This window comes from Lissotriton vulgaris, chromosome 9 (genome assembly GCF_964263255.1).
Source record: "Lissotriton vulgaris chromosome 9, aLisVul1.2, whole genome shotgun sequence".
In the NCBI taxonomy this organism is placed as follows: domain Eukaryota; kingdom Metazoa; phylum Chordata; class Amphibia; order Caudata; family Salamandridae; genus Lissotriton; species Lissotriton vulgaris.
In genome coordinates, this window is record NC_141697.1 from 1,022,056,650 (window position 1) to 1,022,079,049 (window position 22,400).

Below are 22,400 nucleotides of genomic sequence, written 5' to 3' on the forward strand. Positions count from 1 at the left end.
GTCACTTGTGTTGTGGCTTCTGCATAAATGCGGTCTAAGAATCCTTCCGTGACATACAATAGTCAGAGTATGCATGTTTGCGCGCATTTTATCCCTATACATTTACACGCAACTGTCTATGCCGGCAATTATCAACCTGGTGTCCACAACACCTACTCAGAGGGTCTACGACGGTTTCAAAACGTAAATATTAGCAGAATAAAGGACATGTACAGACAAAAGGAACATTAAAAACACTACTTAAAATTGAAAAATTAGAGGCCAAAAACTAAGTTGATATTCTTATCTAGATTCGTGCAAGCAGTACAAGCACAGGAAACGGAACCTAAAATGGACACTTGGTAGCCCCAACTGAAGCACTGGTATGCGCAGACAGAAAGTGAGCATGCATCAGAACGGAAAAAGAGAAACTGATATGTTAGAATCTGGTATATCGCTTGCTCTTTCAAAATAAATCTAAATTTAGATTTATTACATCTAATCCATTAAAATTACGATTACATTTTTATAATTTGAATGTTGGTTTAATGCATACTGGTTTATGTATTTTTCTGAATTGTTTTGAGGTACAAATTGAAGAATTTGCCTAAGGGGGAGGCCGATATGGAATCAGTGGGGGTCCCCATAAGTAAAAGGAACGGTTTTTCCATGCAATCCAAAGAGTAGGACAGAAACATTTGGTAAATGGACGCTCCCTGAAGACATAGTGTCATTTTACTTAAAACACTATGACAAAACGGCATATTCAAACCTTACCTGAATTGTTTGCACTGTATAAATTTTCTTTAAATTTGATTCACATTCTGCAGCTGTGGTTCCAGGCAGTGACCTAAAAGATAAACATATGATAAATAGGTAAATAATTCATTATTCACTAAATATATGCGAAGATGTGACGCTGAAAACCCTAGTGGTGCAGGTAGTTCGTGTAAGGGAGTTTGGGTTCAATGTGGAGATAAACAAAGAATGTTCTGGAGCGCGTTAAATTTAGAAAGAATTGCGATGTAAGGCAGTGCAAACAAAAATACAATTCCACGCAATTCAAAGTATTTAGCCAAGGGCTTTCAAACACACAGAACAAAGATTTTGTGGTGATATAATTTTTAGATGGATTGCTTTCCCTTCACCGCCCTAAGAAGGGACACTGTCTGTAAAATATGTAAAGCATTAATAAAGATCGCATGCAGCCACAAGCTACATCTTGTTTGCCAGCTGTACTTTAGATATCGTTCGTGTCAAGAGGCCACTGTGATCGACGGGTCAAAGGAGATGCCGGGGAAGGAAAATGGAATCTGGCCAAATGGATATATTTAGCTTAGCGATCTTTTCAAAAGGATTCAGTCTTACTCAAGAGTATATAATGGGCAATTGCAAACTAAACTTGTAAGCGAAATGTATTATTTGCAGTGTTGGAGTAAAGACCCAGACATGCAAATGCAAAGCCCTAGTTCTTAAACATCTCACTTTAGAACACTAGAGAGCAATATTTTACCAGACACCTGGATAACGAGATCGCAAAAGAAATAATTTACAGTTAGATAAGATCATATGTCAAAGACACTATGAAAGGTTCCAGGAAAGTATATTAACTTTTCATATAATTATACTTTACGCAGCAATAGAAGCATGTACAATGTTGGGAGAAAGACTTTATGATGAGCTTATGTAATGTCATGATACATGTATATTATGTCATATACCATACTTCACAACATTTTTAAAACTAAGGTGCAATTTGAACAAAAACAAACTTTCGCAACACACCTAGCTTTAATGCACACAAGAGCGGTCAATTTTTTTATGTAATAGCAATTTTAGTGTAAAACCACGCCTTTTGATATCAGACCAAGTCCAATATATTCCTCTGCACATGAAGGTGGAAGATGATGGTGAGCTGTACTCAGTCTGGAGCTGATGCTGGCCGGAGGCATCCGTAAAATCACAAGGCTTTTTAAGAATAGTGGTGTCGATACCATTGATTTGAACACATATGAAAAACCCCTTCCACAACAGAGTATGAGGTTTGGCCGCATATCAACTTTTATGTTAAAACAAAGCCAAGTGGTGCATTTTTGCTATTTTATATAGAGCGAAAATGGCCCAAGAGCACTGAAGCACTTTACATGAGCACTAGATTACAGTGCACAAGGTCACATTCTTTTTATTTAAAGCAAGGAAGATTAAATGATTTGTCCAGAATCTAAGAATTTTGAGACATCTGCACTTGTATTCGGATCCCCAGATCCAAAGACGGCAGCTCTGGCGGTTATGCCACACCCATATTTCTCAATCTGTGTGTTAAAGTCATACACAAGTAGTATGGTTGTGTATGCTTGCCTATAGAGAGCACATTTTCAATTGAAATGGCTTTGTCAAGTAAAAAAACACAGCAATACTGGAAGGTTCACCAGAGTCTTGCTTGGGAATACTTGTGAGGATTGTTTTGAAAACTGGACTTAGACACAGTTCCGCACATTTGCACTGGGGCACAGACATGCCTAATGATTTTAAATATTACTTACATACAGACAGGTACTGTTCTACCCACAAAAATCAGCTTACAACACAAGTGGGATCCGGCCCACAGTTTGGACGATGCGGTCATACACTATTTATCAGTCACCTCCATAGCTCCTTACCCATCCAAACTAATAAATGTCCTGTATTCCGACCGCTGTATTGCATGTACAACATTTCTAATCGAAATGCTCTGAATTGCGTGAATAATCAAAGAATTTGACCAGGCACATTTTTATTATGTACCAACTACTCCACACAGTCACTTGGCCTGGGTAAACGTTTGTTTCTGAAGCCTCAGGATACCTCAGGACACCTCAGTTTGTATGGAGACCATGCACACATTTGTTATGGTTTGTATTTGCAATGTTTTTACAGTACATTTATGTGCAGAGTATCAAAGCGATTTTACATGCTTTACTAAAGAGAACAAGAATAACTCAAGCCAAGAGCAGGAATCAAGAACATGTTGATAGGGGTCGGGACGTATCTTAGAAGGGATTCCACATTCAGGGTTCGAAGAGGAAGGTTTCTCTTAAAAAGAAGACATTTGGGGGGCGTGGCTTGGCGCCCGGCAAGGACGGCAGCGCAGATGTAAGCGCTCCCGGTCGCCAGGGGATTTCGCCGCTTCCACCGATATCCCGGCACCTGCAAGGCTCATTTTCTGCAAAGGGAGACTGCAGCGACAAAGGGGCTCTTGACTGCGGTCCTCTTCAAGCGGCGGCATGGCCGTTTTTCGTGTTTTCGCAGCGGACGCGGCTGAGTGAAAGTCGCGCCCGCCATTTTGTGCTTTCTCAGCGCGGACTGCGGTGCTCCCGTCCCACAACAATGCGAATTTACCATGGAGCCCTACGCAGCGCCAACCCTTCATAGTGAGGTGATTTCTGCTTATATATTTCACCGCTGCCTGCGTATGCTATGATTTGTCTCTCAACGGACTTTGGCAAGTTTGGTTCGCGTTTTTTTTTTCTCTGGCGGCCATTTTGAGCAAATGTTTTTCTCTCTCCTCAGACACCCTGCAGGTGCATTCAGACTCATTTAATTATACACCAACTGCCCTGCTTTCTCCCTTGGTCACATGTCTGACGCTATTTACAATTGGGAGCAGTGCTAAGTACGGTTTTTTGTACGTTCTCCTTCATATGCTCCCCTTGCACTCCTGATGTCCTCTTTTTGACGGACCTTTACTCCTCCACAAGGTGCCATTTCTCTACACTCAATCACCACGATGGCTCTCTGTTATCGTCATCTATGTTCTAACTCCTTCAATTAGAGATTTGGTTGCTGTTTCACCCATTTTCCTCACTCCATGGCATACCTGCACCTTGAGCGGTTTTTCAGTTAGAAGCTCCGACGCATACTCTTCATTGCCTCTGGACTAGTAGTGGACATTATTGTTCTTCGTCTTTATGGAAAAGAAGGCATTCTCTCGCACCTTCAAACCTCCACGCCGTGTCTTCATTAAAAACTCCAAAGTCTTTTCTGCACTGGCGCACCTCGAGGCCTCTCAAGGAATCATCACTCAAATGTCGCAGTCTAACACGGAGCGGCCCATACAGCCTCCAGGGAAGGTCACGTCGAAACGCCCTAAAAAAGATCCTCCATCGCCAACGGGGTCCACATCGGCTGTTTCTATGGAGCTGTTATTGGAAGGAATACGCGCCCTCAGACCCTTCATGGAAGAAACTAATTCTAAGTTGCAGGTTCTTACTGACAACTGGTCTCAGATGGATGCCAGAGTGACTACAGTCGAACATTCCCTAACAGCTCTACAGGAGTCATCCTCCAAAGTAACACACATGCAATCTCAAATTTCTTCCCTTCAAAAGCAGGTTGAAGAATTGGAGAACCGTAACAGGCGCTACAATCTACGTCTCTACGGCCTGGCGGAGAATTGTGAGGGGACTGATCCCATTGCCTTCTTCAAATAATTTCTGCCCAAGCTTCTCCACCTACCTGAAGATACCACGCTTAACATGCAGCGTGCACACCGGTTGGGTCGCCTCCCTTCTACTTCCTCTCCTTCTTCACGACCAAGAGGTATCATCATGTACTTCTTAGAATATACTGACCTCCTCAAAGTAATTTCAGCGGCCCGTGCCTCACCTCGACTGCAATGGTCAGGCTCCAATCTTTTCTTTGCACAGGATTATGCAAGAGCTACAGCTACTCGTCGCAAGGCCTTTTTGGACATGCGACCAGAACTTCGCGCCATTGGAGCCAGATACGGTCTTTTCCACCCTTGCCTATTCCGAGTGACCTACAACAACAAAACTACGACATATGAAGATCCTGTTCGCCTACGAAGCTTTTTGAATGCAACTCAGGCTTCTGACATGGACTTTTCCAGCTCCTCGTCAGCTTTCCCGCCATGATTTCTGCGTGATAAAGCTTTGAAATTTCAATTAATCTGCATGCTTGTCGTGCATTGTTGAATGTATTTTTGCTTGTTCTTGCCACGTTTTCAGGCGGCTCCTGTTCTCATGTTTTCCTGTTCTTTCCCTCACTCCCCGTCGTTTTCCTTCTATCCTTGTTCGTTAATTAGTATTGTTCACTGCCGCCTATTTGCGTACCTTTATACTACTCATTATTGTCTTGTTCTCACCTTCTCTCATTCGTCTCATTCATTATTGTTTTTCCTCCCTTCTCCTTGCAGGTTTTCCAATATGTTTGGCGTTATTCCCCCGACCTGTTGGTTCGTTTGCATTGGACGCTTGCTTCCTTTGCCTGGCGCTCCCCCCTCATTCATCTCCTCGCGTATCCTTCCCCTGGTGATCAAACCTCCCCATCTCTACCCTTCGTAAGTATGTTTTCCCTTTCCTCCCAGTTGTTCACTTTCCTCCTTGTATCTTTTCCACTTTTATGTCCCCCAATTTTCTCTGTTTCACAGGTGTCTCTCTTTCTTGGTTTTCGAATACTCTTCTATTGCGGTCTTATATCTCCTATTCTGACTACTTTTTGGACTACCTTATCCTCTGCTCTACACAACTTGCTTCTACTTTCCTTTTCCTCACCCTATCTCTTCTTTATTCATCCTTTTACTCTTTATTATACTGCGCTGCTTTTTACCGACTCATTCTTCTTGGCTTTTCAATTCTTTGGGTCTCCTTTGCATCCCCTTTTCTTTCTTTTGTTTTCATCTTCTTCTTCGATATGATATGTCTCTGGCCTATCTTCTCATTTTCTCGGCATCGGTTGCTCCTATTCTCCTTTTCCTTCTCCTCTTCTCTCTTTTCTCATTCTTTCTTTCATTATTATATTGCGCTGTCTTTCATTGACTTTTTTATCCTCCATGGTCTCCTCACTCTTCTGGGTCTCCTTTGTACATCTTTCTCTCTCTTTGTTCTCTCCCTCTTCTTTGAGAGGTTATGTCTCTAAAGGTAATCACATGGAATGTTAAGGGCGTCAACTCCCCTATCAAGCGTCAAAGGATTTTATCTCATCTTTCGCGTTTATATGTGGACATTGCTTTTTTACAAGAAACCCATTTATCTGCCGATGAATCTGTTAAACTGAAAAGAAGTTGGGTGGGCGATGTTTATTATTCTCCTGGGGATGGTAAGCGTAATGGCGTTGCAATCTTATGTCACAAAAATCTTGCTCATTCCCTGCTTGCCCAAGAATCCGATGCTGAAGGCCGATGGATATATACCAAACTTGCTATCAAGAATGTTCCAATTTCTCTCCTAAATGTTTATGCCCCTACCACTGGAGATCCCACTTTCTGGCACTCATTCTCCCAACACATCACCAGATTCATTGATGATAATTTTATTCTAGCAGGAGATTGCAATCAGCCCCTAGATCCCTTTCTCGACAGGAACTCCAGAGCACACTTCGTCCCTAACAAATCTCACAAATCCTTTTCTCAAGCTATTTCCCAACACAAACTCACTGATGCGTGGCGTCTTTGCAATCCAGAACTCCAGGAATTTACCTTTTACTCTCCCTGTCACCACTCCCAATCTCGGATTGATTACATTTTTGTCACCCATCATATTGCCCAAACTCTCACTCATGCAGAAATTGGTCCGATTTTACTTTCTGACCATGCCCCCACACTAGTTCAATTGGATATCCTACCCAAATCAACAGGCCCTAAACGTTGGCGTTTCAACAATTCTCTCCTCCTAGACCCTAAATTTACTGCCTCCTTCACTTCCTTCTCTCACGAATTTTTCTCCCTAAATGATAATTCTCCTGTCCCTAAACACACCATTTGGGATGCCTTTAAAGCGGCGGCAAGAGATTTTATCATTGGCTTTGTTGCTAAAAAACGTAAAGCTGCTCGCGATTTTACCAAGGCTATCCTTTTGGATATCAAGAAATTGGAGCATTCTTATTTCACTTCTCGCTCACAGCAAACTCTAACTGCCCTGGTTAACGCTAAGATGAAGTTTAATAAAAAATCTACGGACAATGCATCCCTGTACTTATTAAAATCCAGTGCCAAGTTCTATGGAGGCAAAAATAAAGCTGGCAAGATCTTAGCCAATTATCTCAAGGTGAAACACAATAAATTAAACATTGAATCAATCTATGACACCGATTTAAATCTCAAACACACAGACGCAGACATTCTCACTGAATTCTCTAGCTTTTATAAGACCTTATATTCTTCTGAAACCCAGCCCTCCTCCCACTCTCTAGACACGTTTTTCTCCTCCATTCAAAAACCATCTCACTTTCCACTTGATCTCTCTCAATTAGAACTTGATATATCCCAACAAGAACTATTCAAAGCGCTTCAATCCCTCCAAAAAGACAAGGCCCCTGGACCCGACGGCTTCACAGTAGAATTTTTTTTGCACTTCTCAAAGCTCCTCCTTCCCCGACTACATTCCCTCATCGGCACCTTTCTTTCCTTAGGTTCCTCCTCCGGCTCTTTCTCGGATGCCTATATTTGCCTCATACCCAAGGAGGGGAAGGATCCTCAACACTGCAAAAACTACAGACCAATCTCTTTGGTTAATATTGATTATCAAATTTTTGCAAAGTCTCTCGCGGCACGTCTTGACCTTCTTCTCCCAGACCTTTTGGGCGAGGAACAGTCGGGCTTTGTCAAGGGCCGTTTCATAACTGATAACACCAGACTCCTCTTCAATATCCTTTCTCAGTCCCGCCTTTTACCCCATCCCCTTGCGGCCATTGCCTTAGATGCCGAAAAGGCGTTTGATAGGGTCGAATGGACTTATCTATTTCACACCCTCCGATGGTTTGGTTTCGGTCCTGTTTTTATATCCTTGATTTCACTTCTTTATTCTAACCCACGCGCAGCAGTCTGTGTTAACGGTCAAATGTCTTCCTTTTTTGATTTAAAAAGAGGAGTTCGCCAAGGCTGTCCATTATCTCCCTTCCTCTTTAACCTAGCATTAGAACCCTTCCTATCCAAGCTCCGTCAAAATCCCTCCATCCATGGTTTCCAACTCTCAGACTCCCACATCAAACTAGCCGCTTATGCGGATGACATCCTGCTATTTGTCTCCAACCCCTCCGTTTCCATTCCTGCTTTTCTCACTGAAGTCCACGCTCACTCCCAAATATCTGGCTACAAACTTAATAATGATAAATGTGAGATCCTCCCCTTGACTAAATTTACGTTCAAACCCGATTTTGCTGCCTCTAATTTTACATGGAAACCCTCCAACATCAAATACCTTGGAATGCATGTCACTCCCACCATCCCAAATACCGTTTCCCTATGCATGACCAAATGCATTCAGAAATTGACAGATCTCACATCCAAGTGGCATCCCCTTTACCTATCCTGGTGGGGTCGCCTCGACACTATTAAAATGATGTTATCTCCCATTGTTCTCTACACCCTCTCCAACATTCCGGTTCCTGTCCCCTCCAAATTTTTCAAAAAGATCAACTCTATTTTAACGTCCTTTCTTTGGAATAAAAAGAAGCCGCGAATGTCTCTAGCACATCTGATTCGTCCTAAGTCGGAAGGTGGGGCCAATTTTCCTGACTTTCCAGCCTACCACAAGGCGTTTCAGTTGAGACAAGCTTCTTTCTGGCTACAAGACTCTGACACCCCTTGTCCTCTATGGACCAAATTTGAACGCCTTCTTCTCTCTCCCTTCTCCTTTGCTGAGTACCTTTCCTTCTCCCGTAAACCCACCTCTATCTCTACTCCGATTCATAAGTTTACCACTAAATTACTCCTCTCCTCTACGCACTCTCCTCCCACTACCATTGCTGATTTCCTTTCTTCTCCCATATGGCATAACACTTCCTTACTCATCCGTAATAGACCCTTTTTCTGGAAAACTTGGCATGCTCGAGGCATACAGTGGATCTCCCAACTTTTTTCTCACTCCTCCTTTTTATCTTTTGACACCCTTCACTCCCTCTATGACTTACCTACTTCCTTTGCACGCAGATATCAATTGCTTAAAAATACAGTTCTAACTAAATACAATGATCTCTCTCAGCCCTGTCCTCCTCCTGCTCCATCCACCACCACTACCGCACTCTATTCCTTCTTACGCACTACACCAAAAGCTACTGCTATTTACAAATATCTCCACACTGGTGTGACTCCGAGACCCAAATCTAAAGTAGAAGAATCTTGGGAGCATGATTTGTCTGTCTCTTGGTCGGTTTCCTTTTGGGACAAAATCTGGACCAAACTTCGCAAATCCTCCAGAGCAGCAACCCTTACTCAGACTTTGTTCTTTATTTACAATAGACTCCTCTACACACCCTCTGACCTTCACAAACGCTTTCCTGCTACTCCCCACACATGCTGGTCTTGCTCGTCACCGCAAGCCAATTTATTTCATATGTTATTTTCATGCACTCATGTTCGTAATTTTTGGATACAGGTTTGGGCTCAACTTAATTTAATTTTTCACACCTCTATCCCCTTTTCTCACACACATGTTTTTATGGGTAGTCTCTCTCCTTGTTGGCATGGCATTGATCTAAAACCTCAGATTGCTGATCTATTACTTGCCGCTGCCTTCCAACAAATTACAGTCAACTGGAAAGACTTCTCCAAAATTTCCTTCAAAGCATGGTGGTTCAATGTATGCCATAACCATAGATTTGACACTGCCCATGTTTCCCCGGCGTGTATGGCTACAAAACGCATGGACTTATGGACTCCCGTCACACTTTATCTGGACTCATGTAGTAAACGCTTGTTCCACCCCTCGCCTCCACAACAGGAAGTTCCTGAACCTCCTTAAATGCCGGATGCATTCCACTTATCCTTCGTTGTACCAATTTTGTTTATTACTCTCCAATGTTCTCATGTATTTCATATTTTATGCTTATCGTATTTTTTCTTTACCCTTTCCCTTTCTCTCATCTTGCACCCAGAGTTATTTTATTATCATGCTTGCATTTGTATGATTGTATTATTCTGCTTAGACTCTTATTCTGATATCTCGCTGTACTTTGTTTTGACACCTGGTTTTCTTTTTTTATTACTATTAATAAAATTTTCTTGAACTTAAAAAAAGAAGACATTTGGCAGTAAATGCGAGGACATGGATGCCGCTCTTGGGTTTGTGTTCAGAACGCTTAGGTGGCACTTGTATCTGTTGCATCTCGGTCATTCGCAAAGGAAATGCTTCAGTGAGGACTGGTGGTCGAAACGGAGAGTGTTGAAAGTAGTAAAATACTTAATTTTCATTTTGGCTTGCATGGGTAGTGAATGTGTCCTGTTTTTGACTGAGGTGAGAGGCAATTCCATGCAGAATGGATTTTACTGTGGCAGGTGTGAAATGTGTGACCTCTAAGATACCAGATTTCCTCCTACTAGACAGCTCATGCGCTGCGTGTTGCAAGGCATTATGTGGCTTACCCAGAACATAAGGGGGCTTAGATCCCGCCCTTTGTTTACTATTGTTTGACTTCCCTGGTCAGTCTCATTAGCCTGCTTCTTATTGGTGTCCCAGCTGGTCAATCTTGTGTTTGTTGCTACCATGGAGTATTGCCTCTTTGCAATCTCTGCCTGGCTGGCATCACTGCTTCTGCTGCATGTCTCGTGTGAAGCACGCCATTAGAGTGCATGTGTTTTTGAGCGGTCTCCCTCGTGTATGCCGCTCTACACGCAGTATGGCTCACCATTGTCCGACTCGTTTTGAAAATGGTGTGGGCCAGCAAGGAGAGCCAGCAAAGGATGGTGATGAGGTGATCATAGTTCTTCAGGTACTGGATGAGACATGCAGCAATGAGATTCTTGAAGGTGAGAAGAGTATGCTCCAAATGACTTGGCATTGAGCGATAGTTGGTGTCTGAAGCCATTAAGGTTCATGTCACCGAGCCAGGTATTGACTACTGTTTGCTCTTTTATTCTTGGCAAGTAGCAGAATTTCTGTCTTTGTGGGGTTGAGCTGGTGCTGGGCTTGGAGGTCTGGATAAGGTGCAGGCTGTGTTAGAGGTGTTGGATGCTTGGAGCAGACCAGAATCTCAAGTGGAGTTGTGCATCTAAATAAGATTTCTTCAAGGACAGTCCATTTGTATCCACGTTTTCAACATTAGGAATAGAACAATAATAAATGTAGTGGAGACCGCACAGCCTCCATTAACAAAAAGATAAAGCACTGGACTTTTTGGAACACCCCCCTGTATGACTGGTTAGCATAACAAGATTACACAAACCAAAGATGCAATGGTGTACAGGGTGGATCAAGGTACTGTATTGTAATACTTGTATAGCGCTTACTACCCCTAAGTGGGGCACTGAAACTATTGCATACATGGGTAGCATGCTACACTATGATGGGTGTGTGCCTGGAAGGGTGTGGTCTTTGTTTTGATCCTCTGTAGGAAGTGCTTCCATGTGATGCGAGATTACCCTGGAGGTGCATTTTTTGTGAAATGGAATGCAGCTCTTCGCAGTGTGATGGTTGGAAGTGTGAGAGAGAGGCACGTGCGCATTTTATTTTCAGTAAGGTGGTAGCTTTGACCAGGCCCCATTATGGTATTTCTTATCTTCTTCATAGTCCAGTTAATGGATTACTGCATGGCGTTGTCCATTCTGAAATCTTTGGTTTCGATTACTTGGCCGAAACGGGCATAGATTAAATAGAGAAATGGTGAAGCAACCTGCTGGGATGGACCTTGCAAATGTCATCCTACATCTGATGGTCATTGTGAGATGTCGAGAAGCAGTTGTAGTACGTTCCCAGTTGTGACCAGCAGAGGTGGACTAAATTGAAATCCTACATTGGCTAGCAGCATGTGGCATATGACTTCATTTATTCAATGCCTGTTCAGTTTGATGGATTATTTATTTGCTGTGGACTGGTACGGTACTGGATGATAAACATGCCTCTTAGCAGTTCTGTAATATGTGAATGTAAGTGTCTGGCAGTAAAAGGGAATTATTATACACCCAGTATAAACTACAAATCGATTGCCCAACCACTGTGTGTTACATTACTATTAGCAAGCTACTTCGGATACCAAGGATAGTACGTTTTTGGTGATTATTGGGATTAGTCTTGCGCTATTAAAGAAAATATGCTTTTACTCCAGTTTCTGTGTGGTAGATTAAATTAATAGGAGGTGTGATCTTTAGGTAGGGGTTTAAATGCGAATTCATGCATTGGTTGGCGGCTTTATTTGAGGGTATACATAAATGTTTATATTTTTAGAATGCAGGGGTATGCATGTATAACTTAAGCAGAGGTTGTGATCCTTGAAATGAGGTGTGGGTAATCTGCTTAGATAATATGGGTTAGGGCAAAACATACATGTGGCTTAAAGTAGGTCGTGCTCAAAGAGGAGGCATGCAGGGGATGGAAAGAAATTGGAGATTTGTTCGAAAGAAAGATGCAGGGTTTTTATGAATGCTGTTGAAATGTTATTAGATAGCATATAAAACTGTATAAGGAAACATATTTGAATGGGTTGCAATACCATTGTTTATCAGGAGAACTCGAGCATGCACATATGTACTACAAGAAACTAGACTTGAAGCGGAAGACATAGGCCACCTAAAGGCTGGCTGGATAAGCAAAGTCATAGGATCACCCGCACAAAATAAAAAGAACGGTGTCATCACAATAGTAAGTAAGAAAGCAAAGCTAGTACTGAAAAACTCGCAGGCGGACACATAGGGCAGATTCGTAGGGATCAGTCTAGCAAGAGGGGATGAACCCATATATGTAGCCAACATCTACGGTCCTAATATTGATGACAAGTCCTTCTGGGACAAGGTCGGAGAGCAGTTAGACACCATACCACTGGGGGAACTCCTCATGGTAGCTGGAGACATGAATCAGGCACTAGACCCAGCCATAGACAGACACCCGCAGAGACTGAGCCAGACATCACAGAGGGAACATTCTGAGGAACCTCTACACAAGACTCAAACTCGGAGACCCATGGCGACTTCAGAACCCAGACGGCAGAGAGTACATGTTCTACTCAACCCCACACAACTCCAATAGCAGAATAGACTATATCCTGATATCAGACACACACTCACCTCAATCAACCAGACAGAAATAGGCACACGAGCCAGCTCAGATCACTCACACATCAGCCTAGTGCTGACAGGCAGACACAACGAAAGGCCAACACGTAGGTGGAGATTTGACGATGACCTACTCAAAAACGTAACAGCCAAGGCAGAAATAGAGACGGCAATAAAAGAATACCTAGCAATTAACAACACCCCGGAAATAGACAGGAACTCCCTGTGGGATGCCCTAAAGGCCACGATCAGAGGCGTAATACTTAACATTAAGGCCAGGCTAAACAGAGAGCGGAACAAAAAGATTTTAGACCTAAAAAAGGAGATAAAAAACCTAGAAACAGGGCACATAGCCAACCTAGAAGACAGGAACACACTCACAACACTAATAACAAGCATTTGCAATGCAATAATTCTCGCATTATTTAAGTTGGAGCTATTAGCATTGTAAATGGCAATTGTTTTTTGCGTTATGCTATAGTTTTTTTTTTACATAAAAAGCTTCATATAAAATATGTTTTATTAAAGTTATTTATGCAGTATCTAAATTTTGTTTGCATAAAACAGTATAATAATATCTTAGTAAAAAAGTCAAATATTTTAATGGAAATTCACCAAATGTTCATTTATGTGTTGGTTTTGAAAATAGCTGAATTAATAGCTTTGTCATTTACAATGCCAATAGTTATAACTCGCAAATGTGACACCTATAGCATTTGTAATGCAACATTTGTATTTACGTGACTTAGATGTATTGATATTACAAATAACAATGGCTTTTAATGTTTTTTAATACTTAATAAAAGTGATTGTAATTTATAATGGCAATAGCTTAAACTTTTGTAAATAACTTTTGTGAAGATTATGTTCAGTGTATTTTATTGTAACAAAATCCAAGAACAGAAGTGAAATATTAACATCTTTTTGTGACATTTGTAATAAAGCTTGAAACATTGAGAGAACATATTTGTGCTGTGGTGGTGCTGAGTGATGCAGTGGTGATGCTGAGTGATGCAGTGGTGATGCTGAGTGATGCAGTGGTGATGCTGAGTGATGCAGTGGTGATGCTGAGTGATGCAGTGGTGATGCTGAGTGATGCAGTGGTGATGCTGAGTGATGCAGTGGTGATGCTGAGTGATGCAGTGGTGGTGCTGAGTGGTGCTATGGTGGTGCTGTGGTGGTGCTGTGGTGGTGCTGAGTGATGTTGTGGTGGTGCTGAGTGGTGCTGTGGTGGTTCTGAGTGATGCTGTGGTGGTTCTGAGTGATGTTGTGGTGGTGCTGAGTGGTGCTGTGGTGGTTCTGAGTGATGCTGTGGTGGTTCTGAGTGATGCTGTGGTGGTTCTGAGTGATGCTGTGGTGGTTCTGAGTGATGCTGTGGTGGTTCTGAGTGATGCTGTGGTGGTTCTGAGTGATGCTGTGGTGGTTCTGACTGATAATGTGGTGGTGCTGAGTGACTGCACTCACTGTCACTCTGCACTCACTGTCACTCTGCACTCACTGTCACTCTGCACTCACTGTCACTCTGCACTCACTGTCACTCTGCACTCACTCTGCACTCACTGTCACTCTGCACTCACTGTCACTCTGCACTCACTGTCACTCTGCACTCACTGTCACTCTGCACTCACTCTGCACTCACTGTCACTCTGCACTCACTGTCACTCTGCTGTCACTCTGCACTCACTGTCACTCTGCACTCACTGTCACTCTGCACTCACTCTCACTCTGCACTCACTGTCACTCTGCACTCACTGTCACTCTGCACTCACTGTCACTCTGCACTCACTGTCACTCTGCACTCACTGTCACTCTGCACTCACTGTCACTCTGCACTCACTGTCACTCTGCACTCACTGTCACTCTGCACTCACTGTCACTCTGCACTCACTGTCACTCTGCACTCACTGTCACTCTGCACTCACTGTCACTCTGCACTCACTGTCACTCTGCACTCACTGTCACTCTGCACTCACTGTCACTCTGCACTCACTGTCACTCTGCACTCACTGTCACTCTGCACTCACTCTCACTCTGCACTCACTCTCACTCTGCACTCACTCTCACTCTGCACTCACTCTCACTCTGCACTCACTCTCACTCTGCACTCACTCTCACTCTGCACTCACTGTCACTCTGCACTCACTGTCACTCTGCACTCACTGTCACTCTGCACTCACTGTCACTCCGCACTCACTGTCACTCCGCACTCACTGTCACTCCGCACTCACTGTCACTCCGCACTCACTGTCACTCCGCACGCACTCTGCACTCACTGTCACTCTGCACTCACTGTCACTCTGCACTCACTGTCACTCTGCACTCACTGTCACTCTGCACTCACTCTCACTCTGCACTCACTGTCACTCTGCACTCACTGTCACTCTGCACTCACTGTCACTCTGCACTCACTGTCACTCTGCACTCACTGTCACTCTGCACTCACTGTCACTCTGCACTCACTGTCACTCTGCACTCACTGTCACTCTGCACTCACTGTCACTCTGCACTCACTGTCACTCTGCACTCACTGTCACTCTGCACTCACTGTCACTCTGCACTCACTGTCACTCTGCACTCACTGTCACTCTGCACTCACTGTCACTCTGCACTCACTGTCACTCTGCACTCACTGTCACTCTGCACTCACTCTCACTCTGCACTCACTCTCACTCTGCACTCACTCTCACTCTGCACTCACTCTCACTCTGCACTCACTCTCACTCTGCACTCACTCTCACTCTGCACTCACTGTCACTCTGCACTCACTGTCACTCTGCACTCACTGTCACTCTGCACTCACTGTCACTCCGCACTCACTGTCACTCCGCACTCACTGTCACTCCGCACTCACTGTCACTCCGCACTCACTGTCACTCCGCACGCACTCTGCACTCACTGTCACTCTGCACTCACTGTCACTCTGCACTCACTGTCACTCTGCACTCACTGTCACTCTGCACTCACTGTCACTCTGCACTCACTGTCACTCCGCACTCACTGTCACTCTGCACTCACTGTCACTCTGCACTCACTGTCACTCTGCACTCACTGTTTCTGCACGCACTCCGCACTCACTGTCACTCTGCACTCACTGTCACTCTGCACTCACTGTCACTCTGCACGCACTCTGCACTCACTGTCACTCTGCACTCACTGTCACTCTGCACTCACTGTCACTCTGCACTCACTGTCACTCTGCACTCACTGTCACTCTGCACTCACTGTCACTCTGCACTCACTGTCACTCTGCACTCACTGTCACTCTGCACTCACTGTCACTCTGCACTCACTGTCACTCTGCACTCACTCTGCACTCACTGTTTCTGCACGCACTCTGCACAACATCTAATTATTTTAGTTCCTAAAATTATCTTGCAGAGTAACCTAAATTGAGGACTGTCAGGAAACGCAAAAAGAGTCTGCAGAAAGAAAACCGTATCCATTACACGAAACATTACCAAAGGTTTGCAACTTTTTCGCTGAGGGGGAATACTAAGGAAATACCAATTTTAGGCCTGAATGTGCTGTTTGTCACGTAGTAATATGTTCCCAATATGTGCTGCTCAACCATGACAGCCAAAACTACTTCTACCATGTCATTTCCGAGGGGAGCCAAATGTGCATCTGTACGCTGTTTGGATCTGGGGGGAACATCATGCCCGCATTCCGAGTCTTTAACGAGCTCCGTGGAGCCCACCTTTTTACACTAAAAATAATGCAGGTGATACAGGTGCAAAACGGAGGTTGGGCAGAAGATCGGCATGTCATTTAATTAATAATTGATGATAATCAAATGCCATGCCGATCTTCTGCCCAACCTCCGTTTAACACCTGTATCACCTGCGTTAGTTTTAGTGTAAGAAGGTGGGTCCACGGAGCTCGTTAAAGAAATCAGACATAAAAAGACAAGGCAAAGCCTTCTCTCTGGCTGCTTTAACAAGCTCCGTGGAGCCCGCTTTTTTACAGTCTGGCTTCTTGGCTTGTGTATCACTGCCGTACTCCTGTTCTCCTGTTCTACTGAACAGGAATCCCTCCCATGCCAGTTCCTTACCTTACTTGCGAAGAGGATCCCACGGTGGGCAGCAATAACGTGCCTCAAACGGTCAGAGGCGAGCTGCATATGCCAGTAATGGCGACTACTACGCCTGTGAAAGCACGACTCGTACGTACGTGCGCTCTTGGGCCAAATAATTTTCCCGGATTATGCAGGCAGCAAGTTTTTTGCGCTGCAGCTGCAATAAGGTCAATTTTCCCAACGTGAGCGCGGCGCCCCTGGCTGCTCATGACGGAGCACCGGGGCGCCGCGGCGCACAGTTTGGGAACCACTGTTCTAAGCATTTTTTATGCAGCGTCGTTTTGCGCCGGCCTGCGACCAGGAAGTCAGGCAGGCCGGGCGGGACAACCGGAAGTAGGAGGGCGGGAGCCTACCCCGCCTCCCACGGAAGAGCCGCGATTGTTTGGCGCACCGGAGCAGGCAGGAGCCTACCCTGCGCCCCGGTGCCGAAGAAGGGAAGAAGAGTCTTGCTGCCGGTGGGAGCCGCTGCACTGAGGATGCCGGTGAGTGGGGGACAACCGGAAGTAGGAGGGCGGGAGCCTACCCCGCCTCCCACGGAAGAGCCGCGATTGTTTGGCGCACCGGAGCAGGCAGGAGCCTACCCTGCGCCCCGGTGCCGAAGAAGGGAAGAAGAGTCTTGCTGCCGGTGGGAGCCGCTGCACTGAGGATGCCGGTGAGTGGGGCGTCGCCTTGTTAGGGGGGGGGCATCTGTGCGCGCGCGGCGGCGGACTGTGTATGTGTGTGAGCGTGCATGTGTGTGTGTATGTGTCCTGGAGTCTGTGTGTATGCGTGTGTGTGACGGGGGGGGGGGGGTTGCCTGTCTGGGTGCCTGCGTGTCTGTGTAAGTGTAAATGCGTGTGCGTGTGTGTGGAGCCGAGAGGAGAGGGGCTGGTGTGTGTGGAGGGGTCTCTGTGTATGCGTGTAGGTGACGGGGGTGTGCCTGTGTATGCGTGTGTATGTGCGCATGCGTGAGTGCTGTGTATGCGTGTGGCTGTGATGTGCGCATGCGTGAATGTTGACGCGCATGCACGCAGCTCAATCCAGCCAGGATAAGCTCGTCACAGTTTCTTGTCCCTCATTCCCCCGTGTCAGACAGCTTTAAGTCTCCAGCCTGGACGCATCCTTCGGATGCGATGTCCAGGCGAGACCTAAAAAGGAAATACGAACTGAACAGAATTCTCAGCGAAAGGGCTGGAACCTGGATAAACAAGTGCAAAGCCATAAACCTATGTATCGCCAATAGAGCAGGGAAGGCACTAGCGTCCTACCTCAAGGGCAAACAAACAGCACTCGATAGCAGCAGTCAGAGATAGCAATAATAAATCCCAGACCGCTAACAAGGAGATACTCAATGCATTTAGAGACTTCTATGAGCAGCTCTACAAAAAAGACACCACCCTAGGCGGCGACGGGGGTAAGGAGCTCCTGGTTCGCATCACTACGCCGGCACTAACTGACACCCAGCGAGAAAAGCTAGAATCAAGCATCACAGGCGAGGAGATAGAAAGAGCTGTAGCCAGCTTCGAAGACAACAAAGCCCCTGGTCCGGACGGTTTCACAGCTAGGTTCTACTAACAATTCCTACTGATACTCAAACCGACGCTAACAAACGTTCTCACAAACTGCGTCAACAACGGAAACATGACACCAACAATGGCAGAAGCCAACATTATAGTTATACCCAAGGAAGGCAAGGATACACAGCATCCCAAAAATTACAGGCCAATCTCACTCATAAACGTAGATTGCAAGATCTATGCGAAAATTCTAGCATCCAGACTAAACGCATACTTGCCAACACTCATACACTGCTCGCAGGTAGGCTACCTTAAAAACAGCACGTCCCATGACAACACTAGACTGCTCCGCCATTTAATAAACCACGCCAGCAGAAGTAACAATGCAGCTGTAACCACGCCTCTAACCAGTGAAGTAGTGTGGCTCACTGGTTAGAGGCGGCAGACCCGAGAGCAGAGGACGGCCCGGGACCAGGGTTCGATTCCCGACGCGGCAGGTTTCTGGACCAGGGTCAGCAGACTCGATAATTCTCTCGCCTCGGTGCCCACTCTGATCAGCGATCACACTCGGCAACTCTGGGCACTAGCTTGCCTCATCTTCACTAACGGCCCCACCAGACCGCCGGGGATGCCTGGTCTCACCCTGGCAATACCCATTAAGGGACCATCTCTCAGGGAAGCCAGGAAGGGTTTCGCAGCGGTCGAAGCGCGGAGGTACCCCTTCGGGAGTGATTCCAGCGCTATATAAGCACACAATTAATTAATGATAGCCTTGGATGCAGAAAAGGCATTTGACAGAGTTTCCTGGCCATTCCTAGACCAGTGCATGCAGAAATTCGGACTGGGACCTAACTACAGGAAAGATGGTCCTGGCCCTATACAAGAGCCCAAAGCACGCGTAGTAGTTAACGGGGGGACATCCGAGCTACTCTGCTTAGAATGCGGCACAAGACAGGGATACCCACTCTCACAGGCCCTTACTCCTAGCAATAGAGCCACTGCTCAATATGATAAGGACAAACATCAACATTGCGGGGATACCAATAGAAGGAGAAACTTTCAAACTAGCTGCCTACGCGGATGACGTCCTAATAACTGAAAACCGGGAGAAGTCAATAAAGGCCCTTATGGACACCATAGAGCAGTATGCACACGTGTCAGGATACAAGCTAAATAGGGAAAAATCAGAATGCAAACCCCTAAATATCCACACCACGAAGACAGTACCAGGCGCATCAGGACTTACGTGGCAAAAAAAGTCCATTAAATACTTAGGCCTCCTTTTCGAGAAAGACCTCAGGTCCACACTAGACCAGAACGAACAAGCAATACTACGGAAAATCAAGGAAAGGATAGAGGGGTGGTCACCCAAATTCACCTCATGGTGGGGGAGGGTGGAGACTGTCAAGATGATGCTCACACCGATAGTAAACTACTTGCTTAACATGCTCCCACTGATCAACACAGCGGACTTACATAAAAAACTGGACAAACTATTCAACACCTTCCTATGGAAGGGGAAGAAACCCAGACTCAGCCTACAAAAGCTTAGACTAGCCAAAGGCCTGGGAGGCCTCAACATAAACTTTAAAACATTCCAAACCGCATGCATAGCGAAGCAAGGACTAAACTGGCTCACCCCTAAACAGGACTACACCCCGGCTTGGCTCTCGCTAGAAAGATGACTATTAAAAAGGCATAGAACCCATTGCCCTACTCACCGCAACCAAACACCCCGCAATTAGACACAACCCCATACTAAGGACCACTAGGAAGGCCCTCCTCAAGATAGACAAACTACTAGAGACAAGCGTCAAGAAGTCCCAGCTAGAGTCAATATGGCACAACCCCAGAATTAAATACAGAGACACAACACTGGACATGCACTCTTGGTACAAACATGGCATCTCCACAGTAAGCCAACTACAACAGCAGGGCTCACATACCACATTCAACACACTCAAAGAAGAACACAAACTTGACAACATCGAACTATACAACTTCCTGAAGATTAAAGTGGCGATCAGCAAGGCAGACCTCCACAAACACACACCCTCAATCCTGCAATACGCGATCAACCTAAACAAACTGGGACACCAGGTAGCACACCTCTATAAAGCCCTAAATACACCACACTTAACAACAAGGTCATGGCATACTGGGAAACTTATAGGCAGGGAGCTTAGCGAGGAAGAAAAAAACCAACCTCTGGACTTAAACGTCAAGAAAGAAAGTAACGACTACCCTAGACCAAACCAAATTCTGGCTGATACACAAAGCATACTGGACCCCGGCCCGCCTAGCTTCCATAGGAATCCGAGAAAGCGATTCCGGTGTGAACTGTAACAAACAAACAGGTGATCTAGCGCACCTCCTATTCCACTGCACCAAGGTCAAGAAGTTCTGGTACACAATAGGCACACTGATAAACGACATAACAGGCGCCCCACTTCAATTTGAGTTCCAGAGCCTGGCCACAGGGTTTATGGCTCCTACAATCAAAACAAAAGAGGACAGGGACCTGATAGACCTGCTACTGACTGCAGCAGTCAAGACAGTGCTGAACAATTGGAAGGACACAGCGAAAGCCACAGTCAAGGCATGGTTCAACTGGGTCACATTTCTAAGGGGAGCAGACACCATAGCGGCCAAACACACACCGCTGACACACAAGTGCGAAATGTGGCTTTCGCTAGACAACTACATGTCCTCACACAAGCCGCCATAGCCACAGCAACAAGCAACACACAGCCACAGGAGCCACAAGAGCTCCAACTGGGTCATAGAATAACAACAAGACACGGCACCAGAACAGCACTCTACCTATTCCTCCCACCCTGTGCTTCTCTACTCTTCTCTCTCTCTTTCTTATCCACTGTAGGAGCTGGAAACCAACAACCGCGCGAGAGATAATCGAACAGTGTCCAGGGGGCGGCCGGAACTGAGCAGCCACAGTCAGAAGTATTGATTACCAATATGCTGGACTTATGTTATTTGTGATTTCCCCCCCCCCCCGCCCAGGGCGTTTTTCTTTTTCCATAGGTCTGTTACTCAAATTTCTCACCATGTATATGTCACGCACCATGTAAATATAATTTCCAATAAAAATTTACTGAAATCAAAAAAAAAAAGTTATAGGAAAATTTATAATTACATCTTCTATGGAAAGTGCAGTTGAACCACAACAGTTATCACCCACAATACTAAAACAATAATAATGCAGCGGTCAGTAATAAGTTGCAACTTCCTACCTATAAAATTCACATAAGATATCTGCTTTGAGAGTTGTCCATCACCAGCACTGTACATCCAAACATCACTAAATGAAGGGGCAAGGAATAACAGAAGGGATCTGTCACACATTACTGCACAATTTTGAAGGCCTTTAATGTACTAGATTTACTGCAGGTCTCAAACAGCTATACAATCGGACCGCTCATGCTTGCTCAACTAATCAGTTGGGATAATATACATTTTTGAAACAGGATCACCCAAAATTCCCTGTTTATCTTATTCTAAAAGTTCATAAGAATGTGTAACCACCCTCCCCCTGCCCCCAACCCATTATAGCAGTGTTAAGAGATATATTTTCAGACCTTTCTAGATACATAAATTCCTTCTAGATACATAAATTCCTCCATGAATCCATTGACCTCAGGCTTTCCCTCATATATATGATTTCTCTGATTTTTAATGTAGAAATGTTGATGTTAGTTGGGAAGAGGATATGCTGCTTATGTCATTAGATGTATCTTTATTGTATACTAGCATATGCCACAATGACAGGCGTAGAGCAGTCAAGCATTTCCTAAGAGTGTGACCCATTACATTTTACAAGCACACTATCATGCTATTAAAGATGATCGAATAC

General features: G+C 45.1%; 1 protein-coding gene across 1 annotated transcript in view; it reads right to left on the reverse strand.

The window, feature by feature from the left end:
* Positions 1–22,400, reverse strand: part of EIF4E3 (eukaryotic translation initiation factor 4E family member 3) — a 123,004-nt gene that overhangs the window by 78,349 nt on the left and 22,255 nt on the right. The window contains exon 2 of the mRNA XM_086938916.1: positions 757–829. Coding sequence (XP_086795042.1) covers positions 757–829 — 73 coding nt within the window. The remainder of the gene's footprint in view (positions 1–756; positions 830–22,400) is intronic.